At 51.8% G+C, this 22494-nt stretch overlaps 1 protein-coding gene across 1 annotated transcript in view; it reads right to left on the bottom strand.

Moving 5' to 3' along the window:
• PARD6G (par-6 family cell polarity regulator gamma) overlaps positions 1-22494 on the bottom strand; it is a 78565-nt gene that overhangs the window by 42006 nt on the left and 14065 nt on the right. Inside the window, exon 2 of the mRNA XM_059139291.1 lies at positions 14687-14909. Coding sequence (XP_058995274.1) covers positions 14687-14909 — 223 coding nt within the window. The remainder of the gene's footprint in view (positions 1-14686; positions 14910-22494) is intronic.

The following is a 22494-nucleotide window of genomic DNA, read 5'->3' as shown; positions in this document are numbered from 1 at the left end:
GGAGTACTTACCAGGCCCCACGCAGGCCTGGCAGCACGGGGACATCCGGTTGGGTCTGCAGCAACAGAGGGCAGAGAGGACTTACTCTAACGCCAGAAGCACCTGGGCATCTGCAGGAGCCTCGTCCCCTCAAGAACTCTTCCTGCGGAATCGGCTCTGTAGGACCCGCAGCATAACGGGGCTGTGTGTCTTCACCCGGAGGTCAGGGGCTGGACCACCCGCCCCAGGGCCCACGGCAATGTCGAAGCCCTGTGAGTGGTCTGTGAGTGCTTGCTAAGTCACCGGAAGAGTCGTTTGCCGGAGGCACAGTTTACACTGGACCCCTTGCTCCAGGCGGGGTCCCCTCCTCATGCTGAGAAACCAGAACCCAAAGCCCGAACCCTAAAGGTGGTCAAAGCTGTTCGCTTTTGCTGCTGACTCAGAACCTGAAAGTGCATTTTCTGGGACCGAGCCCCTCTGTGCAATCGCTGGGGGAAGACGGGGGGTCCTAGGAGGGGTTCGGGTCCCAGGGGAGATGGCCCTCTAAGCACAGACAGCATGACGCGCCTTGTCCCAGGCCAGGTGCTCCTGCCGGCAAGGGGCATTAACACATGCTTTCCCGGTGGCCGAAGAAGCTGACCTCTCCGCTGAGGTCACACAGGGGTGGGCCGAGGCCCACAGAGAGGGCCTACCCGGACCAAGGGGAGAGCAGGCCCAAGCTGCTTGGACAAACGGCGGTCAGCAATGCCAGGGCAGGAGGCTGGATGGACGGCAGGAGGCTGGGCAGGACGCAGGATGGAGGCAAGGACCGTCTCTGGTCCCAAACCGCACCGTTTTCCTGCACTGATGTCTGTCAGCACAGCCTCTGGGCTTGTTAGGGGCAGGGAGGGAGCTGGCCGCCTCGAGGTCCCTGCCCCCGCGTCTGGGAGGCGGAAGGACACACGTCCGGAGGGAAGCACGCGGGCAGCGGGCAGCATGTTGTTGGAGGAGGCAGAGAAAGCCCAGCGCCGTTGGGGTCGCGAGCAGGTAGCCAACGGGGATAGGATGACCAACCCTTCTGAGTGACCTGCGATGCCCTGTATGTCCGGGGAGTCCGGGAGGTGCTTCCTCCTGGGGGGACTTGAGACTCACAACATGCCATTGAGAGTCCAAGAAACACGGCTGTCCCTGCCGGCCTCCGATCCTGGCGTGTCTGTGCCTGAGACCCAGGCGTGAGGAGGGCGGGCCCCAGACACTGGCCTGGGAAGGCCCTGGGCCTCTGCAGGATGTGGTGGCCCAGCAGCACGTGACAAGCTGCTTTGGTAAAAGTATCCTTTCTCGGCCTGTGACCTGAAATTTCTGACCAGATGACAGACAGACATCAGACATCCGTGGACGTGTTACAGGAACGTACCCTGGCAGAGTGTGAGCTGAACTTGGCCAACACATGAGGCTCTGACGGGTGTAGTTTCAGCGGGGGCTGGGGAGCTCGGGGGGCGGGTGGTGACCACAGCAGTGGGAACACCCTGGACTCCACTGCACTGCCCACTTACACGTGGTTAAAATGGTCAATTTTATTTTATGTATGTTTTTCCAGAATAAAAGATTAGCCTTTGTCATCGGTCAGCATGTGCTGTGGTATCAGCCCTTCCTGGTCTAACGAGGGTTAGGGTTAGGGTTAGCGCGGCCTGGCAGGGGATGGGCTGGGCAGCCTGAGGGGCTCTTCTGCTCCGGCGCTCCCCAGTCCAACCACCAGCCTCACCCCAGCTCTGTCTGCAAGGGTCAGGTGCCATGAAACGGCTCGGGGCCCAGAGTGAGACTGGGGTGCCGGCGTTGCCCTGGGGCTGCTGGCCTCCATGCTGAGTCACCTTCCCACAGGACGAGCTGGAAAATAGAGATACCGGGCAAAAACAGGAAGACAGACCACTGTGCAGGAGGAAATCCAAGTCTTGCTTACGCTTCTGGGAGAGAAAAGTTCACAGTGGAAATTTTTATCTCTGGCCTCGCAGCCAGGGCAGGTAAGTTGTTGCTTGACGGCCCGTCCAGCGGGGCTGCAGACACAGAAGGGCTGAGGCCACTTGCCGGTGCGGGAAGCAGGGAAACAGGCCAGCGTTCAGAAAGAGTAACAAAGAGAGGAAAGTAAGAAAGGAATGAAGCAGGCAGCCCGCTCCAAGCTGGGAGTCCAAGGGCCTAGACGGCGGGTCCCCTGTCGTTTCATTCCGGGCTTTGGAAACCATTTTTAAAAACACAACCTTCCCTGTTTAACTGCCGATGGGAGACTACTCCCTCTTCTCCCGTGCGAACCTTGCCGAGGCCACATCTCAGTGGGAGTGTGGCTTTGACAAGCCCACCTGGATTTCTACCAGCTCCTGGCCTCCCACACCTGCCCCCTGTGATGAGAAAACCCTGGAAAAAGACACCGTGACCCCGAGTGGGGGCTGCCGGTCCCCAGAGCGTCTGTGCGCACCTCTGGGTGGACCACGTCCCAGTCTGGTCCCTTCTTTGGGGGCCCTCCTGGGACAACAGCGACTTCCTTCAGCAACTTCACTCCTTCCCAAGAAGGTTTTGTCCCAATGGATGGCATTTGATTGGGTTCAAAATGACTTGTACAGGGCTGTGAGCATCAGACCACAATCTGGGGGCAGACCCACCGGGCTGGCCTTTGGCTACGAAGAAGAGCTTCACTGTGTTCAGTACCCTGGTGCCTTTTTCCAGCAAAGATGCTTCCAGTGCAAAATGCAGAGTGCTGAAGAGAAGACAAGTTAACACGGACACCAGCATCCGCTCGCTTATGCAAGACGCTCGGGGCAGCCACTTCGTAAACACGCTGAAACACGTCTCAGCTCACGGTAATCCGGGCACCGAGTCCCCGTGGGACGTGCCGCTGGTCACAGAATTTGCCCGTCACTTTGGGTGCTCTCCCTGTGTGTCCTCCACGCCTGCCCGCCTGTCCTGGGCAGGGCCTTGTGGCCGACGGTGCCCTCTGCCAGGGGCTCCCCAGCTCCTTAGTGTGTGTGCAGGTGAGGAAACTATCACCAGGCTCTCTGGGGGCACGTCAGCCCCTGGGGCCCTCCCACCCTCTCTTCCACTGCTCACTGAGCCCGGCACTTCTGGACCGAGCCCCAGCCTCGTGCTTCTCCCGGGGCTGCACAAAGACTTTTCGGTCTGCCCACTGATGCCTGGCCTGTCACCACCTCCTCGCGTAGCCCCTGGACCTTCTGTTCCGGCTTGCGCAGCACGCTCCCCTGAGTGGTCCCTGTGTCCCTGGACAGGACGTGGGGTTGCAGAAGCCCATAAGTGAGGTGAGCCTGTCCATACACTGGCTAGCTGGAAAGGGCTGGTCGTTCTGGGATGCTGTGAGTGACGTTCGGGAAGTGAGTCTTCAGTGGAAGGCTCTATAAGTCATGCTGAAAGCTTGGGGCTGGCTGACTTCCCCCAGTACCATTGTCATGGTCAAAGGGGAGTAGCAAGGACCTCACTTTCAGGAGGGACTAGAGGCCAGGTTATCCCTCGGTAGCCAACCCCCGAACACGGACGAGAAAGCTCAGACTTAACCCCTTGCTCACAAAGCCTCGAGGGAGTTGGCAGTTCATTCGGTCAGCCTTTGGCTACGTTTCCTAACACAGTCCATCAGGTTTCGATTCTATCCATTCCAGACAAGCAGGTTCCAAGTGAACTTAGGTCCTAATGTGGGAGACACTTCTCAGAACACCTCTGTCTCCCAGAGTGTGTGTGGTCCAAGACAAGCAGGTGCCTGTGGTTATCCCCGAGCTTCGGAGAAGGAAGCTAGGCAGATTTCCCGTAAACCACCCCCGAGAGCAACACCTGGGTCCGGCCCCACAGAGGCCCTGCTGACTCTTCCCTCGGCTCTCCATCACCCAACACAACCTGCAGGCTGCCACAGGGCCAGGCCTTTTTCTCGGGCTCTGTTACACGGCCCACAGGCTCCAGGAGACACCTGCCCTCAGCCACTGGGAAGAGTCTCCAGTTTGCTTGCCACGGTGCTAAAGGGAAGCCTGAGATCTGGTGAATCCAGGTTGGGGAGACTGGAGTGTGGGTCTTTGTGGTCGGGGGCACCTCCCATGGGAAGTGCTTAAGTTCCTAGCTTTGACAACTTCCAAAAAGGCACCCAGACAGGGCTGGGTCAGGGTGTGCAGCTTAGCGGGAGGCCATCCAAAGTGCCGAAGAACCCCTTTCTTCTAACCCTAGACTATGGTACAGAACCTTGTGTCACCCTGGAAACAGAAAAAGTCCTGCTCTATTAATTGAGGAGTTTGCTGCTTTTTGTTTAAAAAGATCTGTTTCAAAGAGAAATCCTGCTAACATAGGCAGCCAGTCACTCGGCTCAGGCCTGTCAGCCTAACCCTGCAAAGAAAGCCCCATGCTGTGCCTCCATGGTTGGCCGTTCCCGCCTCACGTGGGCCATCTGTGAGCTCGCCCTCTTTGAGAACTGGCTGAGATATAAACATGTTGGTCATCCTCTGACCAGCCCTGGGATATGACAGATCAGAACCAGGGAGACAGTCTCCCTTGGCCAGACCCCACTTGGGCACGGAGGCTCTAGCAGGCATGGTGGGGCCTGAGCACCTACCACGCTCTCCACTTTCAGCGCCAGGCCCAGGGGTCTGCCACTCCCACCCAGCAAGGCCAGGCTGAGAGGGGCACACCAGGTGTGTGGAGTAGGATAACTGCCCCATGAGGTCCCAGCTGAGGTCCCAGACTTGCAGGGTCCCCACCTGGGTGCTGTCCTAATGGGAGAGCAGCCCACAGCCCACACTTTTGGCCAGACCCTCACTGGCCTTCACTGTAGCCTTCAAGAGGGTAGAGTCAAAGCTCACGAGTTTTCATGCCACAAAAGGACAGTTTTTAAAGATGTGTATGAAAAGATTCCATTCAAATGTCCATCGAACGCCCTGCTAACAAGAAGACCGCAGGCACGAGGTACCTTTGTTCAGAGTATGCACGCCTTTAACCTGGCGAGACATTTCCCCTAATTTACCAACAGAGAGAATTCAGCACAAAGTAAAAATGCACAACACAGTTTCTAAGAATAGAAAGTTGGAACAGTTTAAATATAAAATAAGGGACTGGTTATGTTTTGTTATATTTATATAGCTGATATCTCCTGTTAAAAGGCTAGTGTGTATCTATACACACCCACAAAAAAGTAAAAAATACAACACTACCTTAAAATAGTATTTAAACATTGAAATTACTTTGAAAGCATTTGTGTATTATGAGCTGATTTATGAGACAAACCCGCTGGTTTAGCTAGATGTAGCAGTCTGGAAGGGGCTCACCGGAACATACTGCAGGTTCCTTGGGGGTGCCGGTGGTGTTTGTTTCCACCTTGTCTGACATATCTTTTACAAGTGTGTTATAAGCAGAAAAGTCTTTTTAAAAACAAAAAGGCTTACAAAGAGTTTAATGAGAGGGTACGCTTATGATATCTTAGAGTTTTAAACGCATGAGTCCAAATCACAAGCACACCATGGGCTTGACTGTGTAAAAGTAAACAGGACCAGACAACAAACAAGAGAGCGGAATCCGGTTCCCTCTCACCATTCACGTACAAGGTTCTCTGGGACGGGGCATTCGCCTCTCTCCCAAGGCTCAGCTCGGGGAGAGGAGGGCCCAGGGCCCAGGTGCTCCCCGCCGGCCGCATCTGGGGACACCGACCGCATGCTCTCTGACTCCCTGCACGGACGGTTAGCCTTGCCAGGACCAGCCCTGGATTCTTCTGGATGGTGGGTGGCTCTGGCTTTGTTTTCTTTTTAATGAGCTACATCAGCACATTCTCTCCCCCACCCCCTCCCACTCCGGGGGTGAATGCGGGCTCCAGGCATTTTGTTTTCTGCATGTTCCCACGGTGGAGCAGTGGGAGAGTGTGTGCCCTCTTTTAGTTAAAAAAAAAAAAAAAAGAAAAGAAAAGAAAAAAAAGGAAATTCTCCAAATATGCAAACTTGGAGAAATCAGTGGCAATTAAAGAAGCAAATGTGTCTCATGAGAAAGCTTCCACAGTGGGAGCGTGTCAGTCCCTTCCTAGGAGCACAAGGACATGATGAGGTTAACTCAGCAAAACCACACTTGCCCTCACCACGTACAGCCTCAAACCCTGGGCAGTGTCTGCGGAAAGAGAACTACAGCATTGGAAAAAGTGGGAGACACTGAGTGCCTCCTGCTGAGCCGTGAGCCGAGGCCGAGAAGCCGCACGTGCCTCCTACTACTTCATGAAGAAGTGGAGAGAAGCAATCCCAAGCAGGACTCCTATGCCCAACACTTTAAGATTCTGCCAGTGCGTATAACCGAATGCGCAATGATTAAATACATCTTACTTTGAAGAACATCCTTAGGTACTTTCTCCGGCAACTCACTTAAGTGAAATCATGAGCAAGTACCTCCCGCCACCCCCATGCGTGCAACTTCTGACAGATGAGACGTGCATGTCTTCCTCATTCCAGGCACCGAGGAGAAGGCCAGAAGGCCAGAAACAGTTACCAGACACATGGAAATGTGCAGTGTTTACGTGTACTTTAAAAGTAGATATTTCAGAACACTCCAATCATGCTGAAAATCTTGTGGCACGATTGAGTCTGCACAAGCCTCCTGTGGCGTCTGCAGAAGCTAGTCACCTGCGGCACAAAGGAGCCCCCAAATCCAACAAGGCTTCAAGCTCTAGATCTGGGCTGGGGCCTGGGAGGCAAAAGGCCCATCTCTCAAATAATGAGAGTGCTAGGAATGCTGCTGTTGGGGATTTATGTGATGGAAAGTGGTAAAAAGTTAGTGTTTGCACTTCCTGTTTGTTCTGCTAAAAATAGAGATACTCTGAGGATCTCTGTGGGTCTTGTCCATGTTCTCTGGTTTGGGCCAGCTTTCCAAAATGTTCCTGTGCCCTCAGGGAGGGCCAGAGGAGCCCACAGGGACAGAGAAAGTGGCTCCTCAACATTGAGTGTGCTACCCAAACCTGAGCTCAGATTCTCCCACTGTGCCCTCTTGATTCTGTAACCGATTTAATGGGCAAAGCGTTCAAGTGAAAGTCGTAAGGACATCTGTTATATACCCATGGGGAGAAGCCCCAGTTTCTAGCAGGAGTCCAGCCCCACAGAGAGGACTGCAGATGTCTGGTAAATACTGGGAGAGAGAAGCCTGTGCACGTGAAGGCCACAGGCAGGGTTAGCAGGCAGGGTAGAAACGCCATCTCACACCCTCAGGAAGATGTCCCCAACTCAGTCCCAGGGGGGCAAAGTCTGAGTCATTCCTGGCCTGTCATTTGAGCTCCCAAGGGCAGACTATGCACAACTGGGTTCTTAACCCTGAGCACTCCATGGGCCCTCAGGAATCTGACAGTGCTGGGAAACTGCTTCTCAGAATCACATGCTTAAAAGCAGTAAGTAAAACACATGTATTTACAAAGGAAATAAGTTATTTTGAAGATGATAAAAATCCGACAGCAAATAGGTGATACAACACTATATGTGCTTTCTTACTTATTTAATGTGTTAAATAACAACCTGTACCACTCCTTCAAAATGACAATCACTGCAAGTCACATTCAGACATCGGCTACAACGAACAAGATTTCTACGGGCAACCGTGGCAGGTCTGGCTGACCTTGCCCAGGGTTGGTCACGTTCCTATAGGGTTACCAATGGGCCCAAAACACATGCCCCTCAGGAGCCAACTGGAGGGTCCTGAGCACTGTCTTGAGTTTTGATGCCACAGAAATTAATCACAAAGTGCAAGTATTCACACCTATTGAAAATGGCTGAATTTCGGAAACAAAGGCTAAAGACATCACCCAGGGTCCAAGCTCAGACCCAGGAGAGTCTGGTTTAAATCTCATACTTTTCAAACAGAGATACTGAGATATATTTATTGAAGCTTAATTTACGTACCATATATCTACCCACTTAAAGAGTAAAATTCAGGGGCGCCTGGGTGGCTCAGTGGTTAAAGCCTCTGCCTTCAGCTCAGGTCATGATCCCAGGGTCCTGGGATCGAGCCCCGCATCGGGCTCTCTGCTCAGCAGGGAGCCTGCCTCCTCCTCTCTCTCTCTCTCTGCCTGCCTCTCTGCCTACTTGTGATCTGTCAAATAAATAAAAACCTTTAAAAAAAAAAAAAAAAGAGTAAAATTCAATGGTCCTGAGTATATTTACAAGCCCAGCAGTCAACATCACTGCTGAATTCCAGAATATTTCCAGTGTACGGTAAAGAAACCCTAACCTTCCCAATACCCCTTCTGCCAGCACCGCGAATCTGTGTCTGTCTCTGTGGATCGTCCCGTTCTGGACTTCTCGTATAGAGTTGATTCTCATTATTCACGGTAGTTATGTTCTATAAAGTCTCTGGAACATGGAACCATGACTCCTGGGAAAATATAGGGGTAGGTTCCTGTGAGCCTCTTGATCATGTCTTTATCCACGGAGCAACACAAATCCTTGTGCTATGTGTGTGTCTGTTTAAAGACACAAATTCATTGTATGCTCACAGCCAAGAGCACTTTCTACATAGAGAACACGCTATCCCTCTTGCACTGAGGAAGACTAGCACTCTGGCACTATGCCTGGGGTCATTTTCAACAGGGACATCATAAGAAAAGTACAGAGGATGCTGGGAAGAGGGCAGAGCAGGGAGCACCAGGAATCTCTCCCCACCCAGGCAACGACCCCAGGGGCAGACTGTCTGATGGGACTCTTTGGGGACTGTGGGATCTGCCGAAGGCAGGGGAAGTTGTCAGTGTGGGTCTCTCCGAGCTCTCAGCATGGTCGCAGCCACCCAGCCACGCTGCAGGCAGCTGTGCACGTATTTCTGGAACAGCCTGCAGACACCAGGTGGGCAAGGACCTGTCCTCCCAGTAGCAGGGTCTACGCTCTGACACGGACGGTGGCTTCCCATCACACAGGTGCCGACACCGAGCCTGGCAGCCATCGCTGTCACCCCTCCAGCTCCAGCTCCAGCGACGCCAAGGGCATTGAAAGGGCAAGGGCCCCCTTGGCCCCCTTTTGGGAGCCACACATTAGGACATTCAGAAACAGCTGCACAGGTGGGAATTAAGAGGGACTGTGCGTGCCCACGGAAAGGCTCAGACGAGACCCAAGGAGACAGCAGCTTACACCTCAGGCTGGTTCTCGGCACAGAGACAGCCCGCCGCCGACAATCCAGAGAACTTCGAGAGCAAAACAGCAAACCCTGGGGAAGGGGGAGAATCTGATTTCCAGAGTCACCACATCATGAGACTTGAACGTCCAGTGGTCAGTCAGCGAAAAAAATCACAGGACACACAAGGCAACAGGAGAGTCTGGCCCACTGAAAGGAAAAGGAGAAGTCAACAGAATCGGTCCCTGAAAAAGACCTGAGTCAGCTCTACTAGACAGGCTTTAAAACAACTGTCTTCAAGATGTTCAAAGAACTAAAGGAAGATGTAGGTAAAATCATTAAAGAAAAAGTATGAACAAAATGGAAATATAAATAAAGAAGTTGAAAAATCAGAAAAGAAACCCAAACAAGTCTGGGTGTTATAGGAAATTAACGAAACTACATCAAAAACTAATGATGTACCATATGCTGGCTGAATGAACATAAAAAAAAAGGTCTGGAGCTGTATAGTAACTGAGATGAAAAGCTCACTAGAGGGACGCAAAACAGATTTGAGCAGACAGAAGAAATATCAGTGAACTCAAAGACAGGACATCTTTGGGGACAGTGGAAATGATTAACACTGTGGAATGGAAAGTCCATGAAAAAAAAAACAAACAGAGCCCAAGGGACCCATGGGACACCATCAAGAGGACCAGTGTACACACTGTGGGGATCGAAGGAGGAGAAAAGGGCAGAGAGAGTATTCGAAGAAATAATGGCTGCAGAAAGCCTTCCTAACTGTCAGAAAGACAAGTATATAAAATTCCAGATGGTCAGCAAATTCCAAGTCAGATGAAGTCAGAGAGACCCACTTGGAGATACTTTACACCCAGACTTTCAAGACAAAGAGAGAGCCGTGAAAGCAGCGAGAGACAAGAGAGTCCTCACATCTAAGAGAGGATGCCCAGTAAGATTATCTGCAGACCTTTCATCAGAAACTTTGGTTTCAGCAAAGGTGTACCAATACGGTCAAAGCTGTAAGAAGAAAAACCAGTCAGCAGAGAACCCTCTATCCAGCAAAACCATGCAGCAAAGTGAGAGAGAAACCAAGACGTGGCCAGACAGACAAAGCAGTGGCTGTCGGGTGCCCACTGAGCCTCTCCTACAAGAGCTGCTCCTGGGAGTCGGACGGGCGCAAGGGAAGGACAGGAGACAGTCCTGGGAAGCTGTGCATGGAGGAAGGTCTCAGGGAAGGCTAACACGTGGCCAGTTATAAAAGCTAAAAACCTAAATGTAAGACCTAAAACTATAAAAGCCTTGGAAGAATACTTAGGACAAATGCCTTAGAACGTTGGATTTGGCAGTGATTTCTTGGATTTGACAGCAAAGGCACAGTTACTGAAAGAAAAAATTGACAAATTTGACTTCGTACAAAATTACAAATGTCATACATCAAAAGACATAATCCCACAGGGGAAAGAGGCAGCCCACAGAATGAGAGAAAATACTTGCCAGTTATACATCTGATAAGAGATGAGCATCCAGAATATGAACAACGCCTGAAGCTCGCCAACCAAAGAGAATCTGGTGCAAAAATGGGCAAAGGACCTGAACAGACATCTCTCCAAAGAAGATGGACAAGTGGCCATTAGGCACTGAAAATATACTCAACATCCCTAAATAATGGGGACTTAGGAGTCAAAAGTACGAGATCCCACCTCATACCCATTGGGATGGCTGCTCTTGAGAAATCGGAGGGGCACCTGGGTGGCTCAGTCGGTTAGGTGGCTCACTCTTGATCTCAGCTCAGGTCTTGATCTGGGGGTTGTGAGTTCAAGCCCAGCATTGTGGGGGGGGGGGAGAAAAAAGATAAAAAGAAAATCCTAAAAACAAGAGGTATGGGAGAGGATGTAGGTAAACTGGACCCCTGTGCACTGCTGGTGGGAATGCAAGTTGGGGCAGCCCCTGTGGTGAACCGTAGGGCAGTTCCTCAAAATATCAGAACTAGAGCTACCACATGAAGCAGCAGCATACGTAGTACAGGGTGTGTTCCCAGGAGGATTGAAAGGAGGGTCTCAAAGAGATGTTGTCTCACATTCATAGCTGCATTATTCACAAAGCCAAAACATTGAGGAAACCCCCATGTTTGCTGATGGATGACTGATGAACGAAATGTGCTCTGTCCACACGGAAGAATGGTAGCCAACCCCACAAAGGAAGGAAATTGTGCAACATGACAATGTGGATGAATCTTGAGGACACTGTGTTCAGCGACATGAGCCAGTTACAGAGACAAATGCTGTGGGATTCCACTTCTACGAGGTTCTCGGAGGGTCACAACCATACAGACACAAAGCAGGGTGGCGGGTGCTGGGGGTTGAGGGAGGGCAGCTTGGGGAGTTCGTTATAAGACAGACTGACTCAGTCCTACAAGATGAAAATCATCATGGAGACAGAGGGCGGCGTTGGTTGTACATCACTGGGAATGTTTTAAAGTCCCTGAACGGGTCGATGGCAAATTTTACGTCATATGGATTTTGCCACAATTAAAGAAGAGAAAACGCAGAAGAAAGTGACAAAGAGGACACTGCGTGGACCACGGGAAGGACGTTTTCCCGCCTGAGAGCAGATGCAGGAAGGTGGAGCGGAGCCCTTCCGACGTCAGCCGCATCGGCCGCTGACTGTTCCCTGCTCTGCACGTCTGCGAACGGCCCCACGGGTGCCCTGAGTACTGAATGTGGGCGACCTCACCGGGAGGGGGGTGGGAGAGCCCCAGGACAGCAGCCTGGACGCCCGGCTGCTCTCGCCTCCCGTTCTCTCCAAGGTGCCTGTGTGCTGTGTCCGTGACCCCTCAGCCCCTCTGTCCTGTCCCGTGGCACATCCAGGCTGTCCACTTATGGCTGCCGTGAACAGCCCCCCACACGTTCTGGTGTGGGAAGGTGAGTCCCACACCCTGGGGCTTTGGTGAAGGGACACGGGTCTGGAGTTTTACTGTGACATCTGTGTAGGTTTGGGGGAAGAGATTAGTAAGTGGCAAAGCAGTTTTCCCAAACCGAACTGTGGGTTCACTTCAACAGCTGTTGGAAAACTGAGGACTTTTCACGCGGGACAGTAATGAGCTTTTTCTTACAGGACGCATCCAGGTGCATAAGGTCAGGATGTGACGGACAGAGTGTGTGGCCACAGCCCAGCCAGGAGAACAGCATATGTGACGGACATCTTGGAACCCGTGCTGCAGGGAAAGGACAGGGGACTTGGATGTCCCCTCGCAGGGTAGCCTCAGCAAGGCCCTGCCCACGGATGGACACTCCCCCGGTCATCAAGTCCATCCTGAACACGCAGGGCATGAAGATGGCTCCTGCTTCCTGCCGTTCACAAAAACCCAAGCTCCTTGCCTCTCCCACCGGGACACAGTGCTCACAGTGACCGTCCACTGAGGATGGTAAGAATGGAGCCCTAGTGTCCCCACAGATGGGACCACGAGGCTGGGCTGAATGAATGTTAGGGGCACGTTCCTACTCAAGTCTGACAGCTATGTGAGGTGGGCACAGCTGTCCAGTTTACAGACCAGAAACAACATTGAGGACCAGTTGGTCACAGAGCCGGTGACAAGGGTCTGAACTGAGGTCCCCCATGCTCCTTGCTGCAGGGAACGTGCTCACACTGCAAACCCAGGGGCTCAGAAACCTGAAGCCAGCGGGGTTAAACTTTGGGCTATTTGTCCGAGGACAGTGGAGAAGGAACAGTAAACAATTAAGACAGGATGGAGGGCCTCAAAGAAATCGGAGCTTCCCTCGGGAAGCGGACGCGTGCCCAGCTGCAAACACACAAGCCCCGGGGCTTCCCGCGTCATCTCAGCCTCAGTGAATCAGCAGCGCGGGGTGCCGGGCGCCACCAGCCCTCAGCCCAGAAGGGTGCTCTTGGTGGGGCCTCGGTCCCCAGGCCCGCGCGCGCTGGAGGGCAGCCTGTGTGGTGGCTGACGGGGCCGTGTGCAGATCTGCAGCTCGCACACCCACCCTGACCTGGGGCGGCCAGGGCGGAGCCGTGGGGTGTGGAGTGTGGCCTTCAGAGAACAGCTGACAGAAGCCACCCGCCACACAGGGAAGCTGGGGGACGTGCGGGAATGAGGCAGAGCAGCTCGGGCCGCTGGCAGAGGGTGGTGTGAGGGAGCTGCGGGGCGACACGGGCGGCACAGGCTGCCAGGTGGGGGGGGGGGCAGGTGTGGTCCCAGGGAAGGGGATGAGAGCAGGAGGACCCCGGAGGCGGCGGCTGAGCTGGGGGCCCAGCACGCTGGGGGCTGGGACGGAGCTGACGTCATCGTGAGGAAGTGACAGTTGTGAGGGCTTCTGGGAACCATCAGCGGGACACTCAGCTCAGCAAGACGGCAGAGGCAAAGCTGTGTGATCTCATGCCAGAGGGCCCGTAGGAAAGGGAGGTCGGCAGATCTCCTGTGGTTCCCCCTCTGTGTGCTCCCTTCCAGCCCACAAACCAGTCGGCCCCAGCGAGTCCTCACGGAGCACGGGCTGCCGGCCAGCACGCTCAGGCACCTGGATGTGTGGCCGCTTGACGGCACCTACGTCCTGACGGCTGTCCGCGCCGCGGGGACCCTGCCTGCCTTTAGAGCCGGGCTCCTGGCCCCACACATGGCCCAGGGTCCCAGCCTCCTCCTGCCCCCAACCCTGTGACGGCTACAGGGTGTGCCCAGCCCCCGTCCCCACTGCGAGCTGCTATTGTCCCCCTGCAAGGGTCCCCGAGGTGCTCTGCCCTGTGCAGGCGGCCAGCGGGGTCCCCGAGGTGCTCGCTGGGGGCACAGAAGGTCTGGTCATGACCAAGTCGCCCAGGAAGCACCGTTTTCCAAATGTCGAGCCTCACCTGCAGGGGTTCTCCTCAGTATTTCACTGGGAAATGGAAGTTTCTCCCAGGTTTGAGATGGAAACAAACATCTAAAATGCAGCTGGGAGTGGCTCAGGGGCTCCTCCCTCCTAACCAGAAACCTACATGAGCAGCTGTTTTCCCATAAAATGATACTGTTACAGCAAAGCTAGGTCCTGAGCCCGAAAAGTTAACCAAAGTTACAATTTACAGCTCGCATCATTTTCCCACTCTGAGAAGACGGTGGAGAACACACCGGCAGCCACAGCTTCACTTTCGCGCTACGGCTAAAGCCTGCTTGTTAGTGAACTCCTTGCTTCCAGTTAAATATGACAGCGTCAATATTATTCCTTCCTCAGTATTTGGACGTCAGAAGTCAACACTAGTGAAGACGGAAAATGCATTTAAAATTGTCTAACAAGGGGCACCTGGGTGGCTCAGTGGGTTAAAGCCTCTGCCTTCAACTCAGGTCATGATCTCAGGGTCCTAAAATCGAGTCCTGCATCGGGCTCTCTGCTCAGCGGGGAGCCTGCTTCCTCCTCTCTCTCTGTCTGCCTCTGCCTACTTGTGATCTTTGTCAAATAAATAAATAAAATCTTAAAAAAAAAATCTTTGAATCGTGTAACAAATTAACATTGACCAAACAAACATCACTTTCTTTCATCTGCCCAGGGGCTAGACATGAGAAGCATGTGGTTCTGTCCTGACAGACGACAGTGGGTGCTGCACCAGTGTAGGTGTAGGTGTAGGTGCTGTAGGCAGCACCCCCGCCCCGTACCTCGTTTCTGGATGAAGACCCGGAGCAGAGGGTTTGCACTGGACACGGCCTTGCAGAAGTTGTCGTCGTTGTTGATGGGCAGCAGGTCCCCGTGCACGTCCGCGTAGCCGATGGTCACGTCCGTGTTGGAGATGTGGTGTGTGTGCACGACCAGCTTGTAGAAGTCTTCAAACTTCCCCGGCTTGTGGCGGTCCAAGGAGAACCTCCGGAACTCAGCCCCAAACTACAGCGCGAGAGACAGGGAGTAAATGAGTGGTGGGGAAGGGTGCCCGAAATAAGGCTTGTTCCCTGGAAGACAAGCATGTGACAGTATCCCTGTCCTCACGGAGCTTGCGCAAAGACAAGAGTGTGGGGAGCAGCTCCACCAGCGCTGTGGGCAGGATGGGCACTGGGGCTCCGTCTTGACGGGAAGAGCAATGTCAAAACTAATCACAGGACGGTGGCTGAAATGACAGGAGCCTCGGTGAGGGCCTCCACCCACGGCTGCCCTGCAGGCCCAGGGTAGGGTCCGGACAGCCCTGAGGCAGGGTCAGACCCTCAGGGGCAGGAGAGAAGCAAGAGCCCCCTGGAAGCTCTGCATTCGCCTGAGGACAGCGGGTAGTCCTGCAAGGACTTTAGGCTAGGAACGGACTGGATAGGGTTTGCATTTCTAAAGGACCAAATGACTGTGCCTCAAAAGGGTTAGGCCGGAAGCCAAGGTGAAGGGCTGGAGGAAGGTGGTAAAAGGGTTCAGAAGTCTCGGGAGGGGCCTGGCACTGGCCAGAAGGACAGAGCAGGTCTGTCCCCAGAAACGCTGGTCTTCACCGTGTGCTCTGGGGAACACCTGACTGTCCCTGGTCTTGGCTCAGGTGCCCACGCAGCTCTCGGGGGAGAGGACCGCAGGTCACCTCCCACAGATGCACCGTGTTGGCCTCTGAGGACACCGCCAGTCGGGCCCACGGTTTTCCGGATTAGGGTGGGTTGCTGTCCCTCACTTGGCCACAGAGGCCTTTATTCATCAGGCAGGACAGACGAGTGCTCTCCAATGTAACTGAAAACTCATTACAGTGATTCCAAAATACACATAAACAAAACGGCCAATGAAGTTTAGACTGAACGAGTCGTTCCGTCATCTAGACATTATGTCAAGCCATCAGGGCAAATCGCTCCCACCGCATGGGTCTGTGTGGCTCTCAAACTGGGTGGGCGTCAGAACCATCTGGAGGCCCCCCGAGGTCACGACTGTGCTGACCTGGAGGCCAGCGCAAGACCTGCATTTTTAACAAGTTCTCGGGAGAAGCGGGTGCTGTCGGGCTGGGGACTGCACACACGGAACCCACGATTTTAGGGGAGTCCGTCTCCCAATCTCCTCACCCACAGATCTCTGAGAATCAAAGCAAAAGCAAAAAACCAAAGGAAACAAGGTCCTCACCCACCCCGCACTGCCCCAGGAATAAAACACTTCCAGGCACACAACAGCGGGACATCGGAAAACGTCGGTCTGGGAGCGGCCACCCTCCGTGAGGAAGCACGGCTCCTCCGGTCTGCCTCCCACACGCGGGGTAAAGCGGGTGTGGCGGGGCTCCCCCCTTGCTGCCACGGGGTGCACAGCCCAGCAAACCTGAAAGTCCCACCCCGCGTTCTTTAAAGACAGGTGTGATTTCGTATTTGTCCCCGCACGCTGCACGGGCTGGCCTCTGCACACGGGGACAGCAGCCGGCGGCCACGAGACTTATCAGGACACCCAGGGCCGAGCCTACGGCATGCGCTCCGGGGGGTCCTTCTCAGCTTGGGTTATGCCGTCCCATCACGAACGTGTGTCTGAACAGCAGCTGCACCCCCGTGCCACCTCGGGCCCAACGCCAGTTAACTTGCAGAGTGGCCCGAAACCCTATGCGCCCCCGTTCAGTAAACACGTCAAGGGAGTTGGCTCCCGTCTGATGAGAGCAGTGAGCACCTGTGACATTCGCGCCTTGTCCCCAGACCGGATGCCACGCACGTGCTCTGAGCCAGTCGGGCTGCCTCTCCTCCTGTCACCCCTGTGGGGCCCAGGCCACATCCCAGCGTGAGCAGGGAGAGTCAGCACGTTGGACAAGCCCATGTGGTCTAGACACAGCTAAGCTGCTTCTCACTTCTAGTAGTTTCCTTCAAAATACTTCCTACTGTGCTGACGTGAAATGAAACTGCAGATAAAGCTACTCTGACCCGTTTGATAACGAGGCTTTGTTGGTCCCGCAGAATGGCAAACATGCTTCACATGTGGAACGAACCTCCAAGTTTAACAAAAAGAGGTATGAAATGGGATATTAGCATTTCCCCTACATTTTTATTGTGGCAAAATACACAGAACATAAAACTGACCATCTGTGCCAGGAGATGGCACTGAGGGCTCCGAAGGTACGCCAGACCCCAGCCCTCGGACTCTCACCAGGTCGTGTGCCAAAGATAAATAATCACAGAGTGCTCTATCATTAAAGTTACTTTTGATAATCTATTAGCTGACAATTTAATGAGGACAACTTTGAATGCTGTTAGAAGCAAAGCGCTAGAAAAAACTGGCTTGTATGATTTCTTATCCAAACCCTTGGCACAATTCACTTTCTCAATTTCTGGTAAGGACACCAAGAATTACATAACAATGAATCCTACCTGCTAATTATTACGTCTAGAGGAAACCTGTGTGATCTGATATAAATGGCAAGTAAAAATATAAGATTTGTACTCCGTGCCTTTAGTTTTTTAAATAAGATGCTTTTATCACAATGAAGTTGGATTCTTGGGCAATACCGTTACCAGAAGTCTTTCAAAATGGATAAATGACCTAAATGTAGGACCTAAAACTATAAATGGTTAGATGAAAACTTAGGGCAAAAGCTTTAGGACACTGGGTCTGGCAATGGTTTCTTGGATATGACACCAAAGGCACAGGTAGCAAAAGAAGAAACAGACATTGTACTTAGGGAAATCTGCCTTTCCTGCATCAAAAGACATTGTCCACAGAGGGGGGCTCAGTCAGTGAAGCGTCCGACTCTTGGTTCTAGCTCAGGTCATGATCTCAGGGTCCTGAGGTCATGCCCACATTGGGCTCTGCTCTCAGCATGGAGTCTGCTTGTCCCTCTCCCTCTGCTCCTCCCTGCAACTTGCTCGCTCTCTCATAAATAAAGTCTTAAGGAAAAAAAAAAAAAAAGGACATGATCCACGGAGTATAAAAACCTGTAAAAAGGGAGAATGCTCAGAATGTATGGAACTGCTAAGTGTGATGCAGCATGCGCCCACACAGCGGCTTAACACGTGTTACTGAGCCTCAAACAGGAGGGCTGTTCTGGCCCTGCTACTGCACAGACGAGCCTGGAGCACTCCAGGCTGTGTGATCCTCGCAGATGAGGTCACTGGACCCGTCAGATCCCGGAGACAGAAAGCAGGTGGTGGGCGCAAAGAACTGGAAAGTCACTGCTTAATTGGCAGACTTTGGGTTTCACAGGACAAAGGAGTTCTGGAGATGGTGGGGACAGCTGCGCGGCATCGTGAATGTACTTAGGGGCACTGAACTGCATGCATAAAATGATTGGGTGGCAAATCTTATGTGATGTGTGTTTTACTACAGTAAAAGAAATGGAGGGGAATGAGATTTCTGCAGGAGGCTGTGACAAGCTCTGATTCATCCCTATGATACGGAGAGCCACTCACATAGGCAGGGCTGTCAGTGTGATCAGGAAAGCCCCGAGAAGGCTCTAATCTCTCCGATCTTGGGGTTCTGTGAGTCAGGAGTGAAGGCTTTTAAGGCGAATTGTAAGCAGCTGGAGTGTTAAAGGTGTGCCCCAAGAGCCTCAGAGCACAGCCTCTAGTTCAAATCCTTCCAGGAAATCTTGGTTCAATTACCAACTGACCAGGATCCTAACAGTGGTCACACATGACAATAATATACTTTACAGAATTACTCTAGGGAAGTCATTAAATAAAAAGCAGCAACAAACACAAATCCTTCAGAGGAAAGGGTTTGATTTCCACATCATATTATTTAAAATGTTGAGTTTTCAACAAATTTATGTGATCTATAAAGAGAAAAAAACGGCCTCCATGCAGAGGAAAGTGAGCAGCAAACAGTCATTTAGGGTCCCAGAGGCTGTGCTCACAAGACAGAGGTCTGAGATCAGTTATTATAATTATGTTCAAATAACTGAAGGAAACCACGTCTACAGAGCTCACAGAAACCATGAAAGCAAGGAACACGTTATAAACAAAGAGATGAAAATCATTAAAAAAAAGAGAACTGGATGGAAATTCTGGAATTGAAGAATATAATAACTGAAGTGAAGACATTCCCTAGAGGGACTCAACAGACTTTTAGACGAGGCTGAAGAAAGAATTGGCAAATGTGAGGATGGGTCGTTTGAGACTGTACTGTCTACAGAGCAGAAAGAGAAAAACGAACAGAGTCTCAGACATCTGTGGCCGGCTACCATGCATCCCAAGGAAGACACGACCTGGTAAGAGTCCAAGAGCTGGGGTCTGGTGTGCCTTCAGAGCCCTCAGTCGCATCAACTCACTGCCCAGCGAAGGCTTCCCAGTGTGGACATTCATGGCAAGAAGGAGCGAAAGAGCCAACGCCACACTTGCCTCGTGGAGTGTTAAACAGTTTTCATTCAGTGAAAGATTTTTTAAGTCTTTATTTTGGATGGTTACCTAGAGTGAAAAAGGCAGAAGGAATATCTGAAGAAACAAAGTCCATAACTTCCCAAATCTGATTTAATCTACATACCGAAAAGTCCAATCTATAATTAAGATAAACTCAAGGTGATCACACCTGGACGTACCATAGGCAAACTGTCAAAATCCAAAGTCCGAGAGAGAATCTTAAAAGCAGGAAAACAATTCATTACATAGAAAGGGTCCGCAAGTGTATGAATGACGTCCTGTCTGAAATCATGGAGGCTAAACTGTTGTGGGATGTCACGTCGGGGGTTGGGGGAGAGAATGTCAAGTGAGAACTCTGTACCCAGCAACACCGTCCTTCACAAATGAGGGAGAAATGAGAGAGTCTGAAACACACAAAAATAGAGAATTTGCCACCAGCAGACTTGTCTTGTAAGAATACTAAAGCTATGTTTCAGGCTGCAATAGCAGCACACGACCCGTGAACTTGAATCCACGGTAAAAACAAGCAGCACCGCTGAATGGAACTACAGAGGTGGACATAAATGGGAGTCCGAGTGTATTTTTGCTTGCTTGTAACTTGTTTCTTCTGATTAAAAGACAACTCCAGAGGCAGTCAGCTTTCCTACCTGCTGGGAGCCTCTATTGGTCTACACCAGGCACACTGACCCTGCAGCAAGACTAGGGTCTGAAGCAGTAACATTTGGTATGGGGCCGCAGGCTTTCCCTGGACAGTGCCAGGCTCTCCTGAGTGGATCCTGGCCTTACACTGTCCCCCAAAATGCAGTACCGACATGTCCTACAATAAAGATGAACCCTGAAAACATGCTAAGTGAAAGATGCCAGACACAAAAGACCAGATACAGGTTTTTTTCACGTATGAGCCTGTTTACGTGCAAGGTACCAGATAGGCAGAGTCAGAGAGCAAACTGACCCCTGGTTGCCCGGGGCTGGGGAGAGACGGGATTGAGAATGGCTGCTAATGGGTAGGAGGGTTATTTTAGGGGTGAGGAAAATGTTCCCAAATTAGATAGCGGTAATGACTGCACAACTCTGTCAATATACTAAAAACTTCTAAATTTATACTTTGAAGTTGTGAATTTTATTTCACATGAGTTATAGCTTATAGAGCCTTTTTTTTTTTTTAAGTTTCACCTCAAAGAATGATTTTTTAAAATAGCCAATTGAAGGCTGATTGGAAGCTGTATTCGGAAACACAGAAAGCCCAGAGAGTGACATCAGACGGGTTCAATGAGGACCCTGCTTTTGCTCTTGGCACATAGGAAACCCTAAGGGACCAAGTGACCAGGCATGTGTTGTCAGCCTACACCAGTTTAGAAAATAAAGACTTAAGAACTCAGAGAAGCCCCCTCCCCATCACTGCTGGGTTTGCAGAACAGAAACAGGATGTGAGACACAGTCCAAGCTGGTAGGGCAGGATTTTCCAGTTTGGATCGGTCCCGCGGTGTTGAACTGGTAAGGACAGAAGGCGGGCATTCGGAGCAGGGTAGAACTTGCCTTCCCTCACACCCATCTCCTCCCTTGCTCCAAACTGCAAAGGGCCCTCAGTCCCTCTTCTCTTCAGAAACTAAAACTCCGTTCAGATGGTACTTCTGGAGCCACAAGAGACAGTTCCAGTCTGTTCTCATCGTTCAGTGTCACGGGACTCCAGGAGCGCTACCAGGATTATTTCTTATTTTCCAGGTTAAAAATACTAAAAATGTAAAATTTTCTTTTTCTTGATAGCTAATGAGATCTCTGTACACTTTCTGTATGTTACAAAAAAATCTGTTTTCTGTAGAACATGGCGGAGCACATGTTGGCCTTGCCTGTCTTCATGTGCACAATTAAATTTTAAGCTTCCCCACTGGAAGGGCCCCTCCAACTTCCATACTGAGGGCCTCAGAGAGGGTGAGACGTCTGCCCAAGGTCACGGAGCACCTGGATTCCAGGCTGGAAAAAAGACCCCATTTCCTGACTCTGATTCAGTTCACATCTGCAGCACTAAGTGGCTACCACTCCAAGCTAACCGAAAAGTCATTCTTCCTACGATGGAAAACATGGTCCCCAGGTTTCCTCTTAAACTCGCTCAGGTGCTGTTTTCCTTAAAACTCTAAAATGGCACATTTTTTGATGACCGAGAGGCAGCTCTGGCTCATTGTCATCCCTGCTGCGAGGGCTGAAGTCACAGGGAAGAGGAAAAGCAAGCTGAGCACCATCTTCTCCCTGAGGCCGTCTCCACGGCTGTCTTTCCAGCTCCGGGCAGCATTTAGGGGCTTGAACCCCTCGTGAGGTCCCTGCATGCTCAGAGAGGACAGGGAGGCTGACTCCTCTCTGTTTACTTCACTTGAAGACTGAAGCCTCACTCATATTTGTGCTTCTGACAGTTTCGTGGGGAGGCGCATACACCATCTTTAATCTCCAGCCGCCTGGGAGAGAGGTCTTATCCCTTCGCGGAGGCAGGCAGCTCAAATCCTGGGGGTGCGATTGCGGGTTCATGGTCTCTCTTTGCCACAGCGTCCGACTCGATTGCCCCCGGCTCGTCTCCCTCTTCAGGTGGGTTTCACAGAAACGGGAATCGAAGGGCAAGTTCTCTAGTTCTCAAGGTCTACTCTCTTTCATCATTTCCTCAAAAAACTGGCTGTTTTTTTAAAAAAAAAAGCATTCTTCCTTCTTATGCATTTTAAGCAAGGTAGTCTTTGCTCTGAAATAGCACAGAAGTTGGCCATACATGCCTGTGAACACAGTCACCATGGGGAAACCAGCAAGATTCATACAAGACCAAAAAAAAAAAAAAAAAAAGAGGAAAATCGGGGTCTAGCATCTGGTATGAGGCTTGGGGTGCCAGCTGGAGCCCGGAGCTCACCCGCTCTGGGGCTGGTCCAGCGCCCGGGCCGGCTCGTGAGAGCCCTTGTCTGACCGAGACCTGAGCCGTGTGTGAGGATGTGTACTTGCATACCTCCAACACGCATGCTTTAAGAAAGAATTGGAACCACACTGCTTGGTATGTTTTTCTTTATGGTTTGAATAGGGATAGAACCACATAGCTCAAAATTCAAAAGGTTTTCAGTAAAAAGTCTCCCAGCCACCCAGCCCCCTCCCTACAGGAACCAGTGATTTCAGCTGTCTGTGCCCTTCAAAGCCATGTGAAGGCATTGTATGTGAACTCTATCCAC

The sequence above is a fragment of the Mustela lutreola genome, chromosome 11 (assembly GCF_030435805.1).
Source record: "Mustela lutreola isolate mMusLut2 chromosome 11, mMusLut2.pri, whole genome shotgun sequence".
NCBI lineage: Eukaryota > Metazoa > Chordata > Mammalia > Carnivora > Mustelidae > Mustela > Mustela lutreola.
This window is presented reverse-complemented; position numbering and strand designations above follow the sequence as displayed.